We start from the raw sequence: 2,805 nt of genomic DNA, 5'->3' as shown, positions 1-2,805 counted from the left end.
GAGAAAATCAAGGATTAAATCTTTGAGTATTCTGATGGCTATATCGTATCCTGAGTATATGAGAATGGTGTAGATTTTGCAGAATATCAAGTGCTCAAGCAGGACTCTTTGCATAATAGGGTGAAAAACTCGGCTTTGACTGTCATTTCTTCCGTTTTGAGTCCGTCCTAAAAACCTTACGTGCCATAAACTCTAGTTAGCCTTTAGAGTATTTTCATTAGTCGGCCATTAGAAATCAATGCCTCTAGGATTTGCACATTCAGGCCAGAGAACAGCACGCTAGGTCATATGGGCCTGGTTCCTTAGCATTGCTGCTCACAAAGCAAACACGCCAACGGCGCCAGAACACCTAGTTTACTACATAAAAGGTCAATTTGTGTATAAAAACAAAAGTTCCTGACTTCGAAACCTGTTCAAAATTTTGAATGTCTCAAAGAAATATTAAACCTGTTAATGGCCGCTCGCCTGCATGTCTTCACACTGTTAACGATGCCTTGAGATGCTGCAAATGATCTCTGCATTCGTGCGCCACGCTCGTCGTGCAAGATTTCGCATTTGATATCGATAAATCATCGAAACATGTAATTCTTGTAAAAGGAGAGAACCATTTTGCGCGCATGTATTTCAAAGTTCTCCAGGGCGGAACATGATTGAAGCTTTGCTTCAATGAAGATTTGGCAGCCTCTGCCATGAACTTCAATATCTGTTCTAATTTGCCAAAGGCAGAACTTCTTGATACTGAGAAACGGGCCTTGCTATTTTGAACTGCAATCGAAAATCCGTGTCGATTATCAAACGATCTTTAGAATCTGCTTCAGAGAATAAAATGTCAATGTATTCATACTCCCCTCCAGGGATTTTGTCGACTGTAGGCCATTTAACACTGCACAGTGCAATCGAAAATCCGTGTCGATTATCAAACGATCTTTAGAATCTGCTTCCAGGGATTTTGTCGACTGTAGGCCATTTAACACTGCACAGTGCCGCGTTGTAACCTTTCAGCCTTAAATGCTTCACCAGGAGACGCCTAATACAAGTGCCGTTGCACTTCATACCGCTCCATATATCAATATCGGCTTCATTAAAACTGGAAATTATAGATGCGATTACCACATGGAATTCTCTTTCTTGTGAAGACATTGACACCAAAGCCTGCAGATTTAACACTGAACAGTGCAATCGAAAATCCGTGTCGATTATCAAACGATCTTTAGAATCTGCTTCCAGGGATTTTGTCGACTGTAGGCCATTTAACACTGCACAATGCCGCGTTGTAACCTTTCAGCCTTAAATGCTTCACCAGGAGACGCCTAATACAAGTGTCGTTGCACTTCATACCGCTCCATATATCAATATCGGCTTCATTAAAACTGGAAATTATAGATGCGATTACCACATGGAATTCTCTTTCTTGTGAAGACATTGACACCAAAGCCTGCAGATGTGAAGTCCAAAACTCTGGGTGTCGCTACCCAATCATTCGATCACTTCCTAAACAGGCTCAACTTGATGCAGGGACTCGCTGTGTCGCAGCTGCCCTTGTTTGTTTACATATTAATTTCTAATGAGCTTATTTACAATATTTCTCTCCAACTATACCTCATATTCCACTTTTACATCAAGAGGAGTAATATACTATAATAACACTTCGTATATAAATGTAATTCCTCTAAGTCCATTTCAAATTTAAAGCAATTCCAACTTATACACCAATAGATATTTTAGTTTTTCACAAATAGTTTTATTACCTTCTTATAATAACCACTCCCACCATTTATATCCACTTTGTTGAAGTTTAAGTTTAAATCAATACCATATGCAATCAATAATTTGTTTATTACGAGTTTATATTACCTTTTTTGAAATTCCTGCAACAACCTTTATTAAATGGTTCTTATTATATTGTTACATTTGTATCTACAAATCGATTCACCTATTCGGTTATTATATACTTTAACCACTTCAACCACGAGCTTAGGATGGTATAAAGAGTCTTTCTCTCTTCCATACTAGTTTCATATATAGATTTAAACTTGTTATTACATTATTGTACTTGGAACTATAACAATTTTTATATGCTCCCTACTATTTTTATTTCTTACCAATCTACAAAGTGTAGTACTCAATAATAAGGGAATATGTGTTAAAATTTTGGAAACGATTAGTACAATCATTACATCTCTCTTTCTCATATAATACATAATGGTATTGCATTCTCTTTATATATGAACATATATATGTACAAGTACTTTATTTTTCCTTTCTCTCGTTATAATTGTTAGATTAACAAAAGAGATTTGGTATTTTTACAGAGTGGTGAGCAACACATGCCTTATATAGTCATCTCAACCAGTTCAAAGTAGTTAGTTATCTACTACAGATCCTTACAAATGATTTTTTTAATTGAGCAATGTATTTATAATGCCATGTTACTTTTAATTTTCTTACCGTATTTCACCATATTAAGGGTTTTCTATGATATATACACAATTAAAATCTTAATGCAAATTTCCCTTTCATATTCTGATTTTTTTAACCAATCATACTTATGTTCTCTAGTATGAAGTAGTATGTGATCTAGTAGCAGCTGATAATCAAGAATAAGGTAAAGTGATTGAAGATTTTTGATAAGAATATCCACCGACCACATAATGGTGGAAGATAGTTTTAGTGAAGTTGAAAAAAGGTAGAGAGGGAAGAGGTAGAGTAGGAAGTTCTTACTAAAGAGGATAATAAAGATGTTTTTACCATTATTTTTTAATATCCAGTTGTTCAGAATAGCATGGTTGTAAAAGTTAAAAACAA

The 2,805-nt window shown here is 35.5% G+C and overlaps 1 protein-coding gene across 1 annotated transcript; it reads right to left on the bottom strand.

Moving 5' to 3' along the window:
* Nucleotides 1-434: 434 nt before the first annotated feature.
* LOC149144008 (uncharacterized) lies at nucleotides 435-1,423 on the bottom strand. Its single transcript, XM_089452019.1, has 4 exons — nucleotides 1,339-1,423; nucleotides 939-1,256; nucleotides 845-866; nucleotides 435-800 (listed from the first exon to the last, which is right to left on the bottom strand). The coding sequence occupies exons 1-4, from the start codon at nucleotides 1,421-1,423 to the stop codon at nucleotides 476-478; spliced, it is 750 nt and encodes a 249-aa protein (XP_089308145.1). The 3' UTR covers nucleotides 435-475.
* Nucleotides 1,424-2,805: the final 1,382 nt, after the last annotated feature.

Source organism: Pinus tabuliformis, chromosome X, assembly GCF_031772625.1.
Source record: "Pinus tabuliformis cultivar Carrire ecotype Pingquan chromosome X, CPIR1, whole genome shotgun sequence".
Classification (NCBI taxonomy): Eukaryota; Viridiplantae; Streptophyta; class Pinopsida; order Pinales; family Pinaceae; genus Pinus; species Pinus tabuliformis.
The sequence above is the reverse complement of the archived record's forward strand: the minus strand, read 5'-3'. Positions and strand labels throughout refer to the sequence as shown.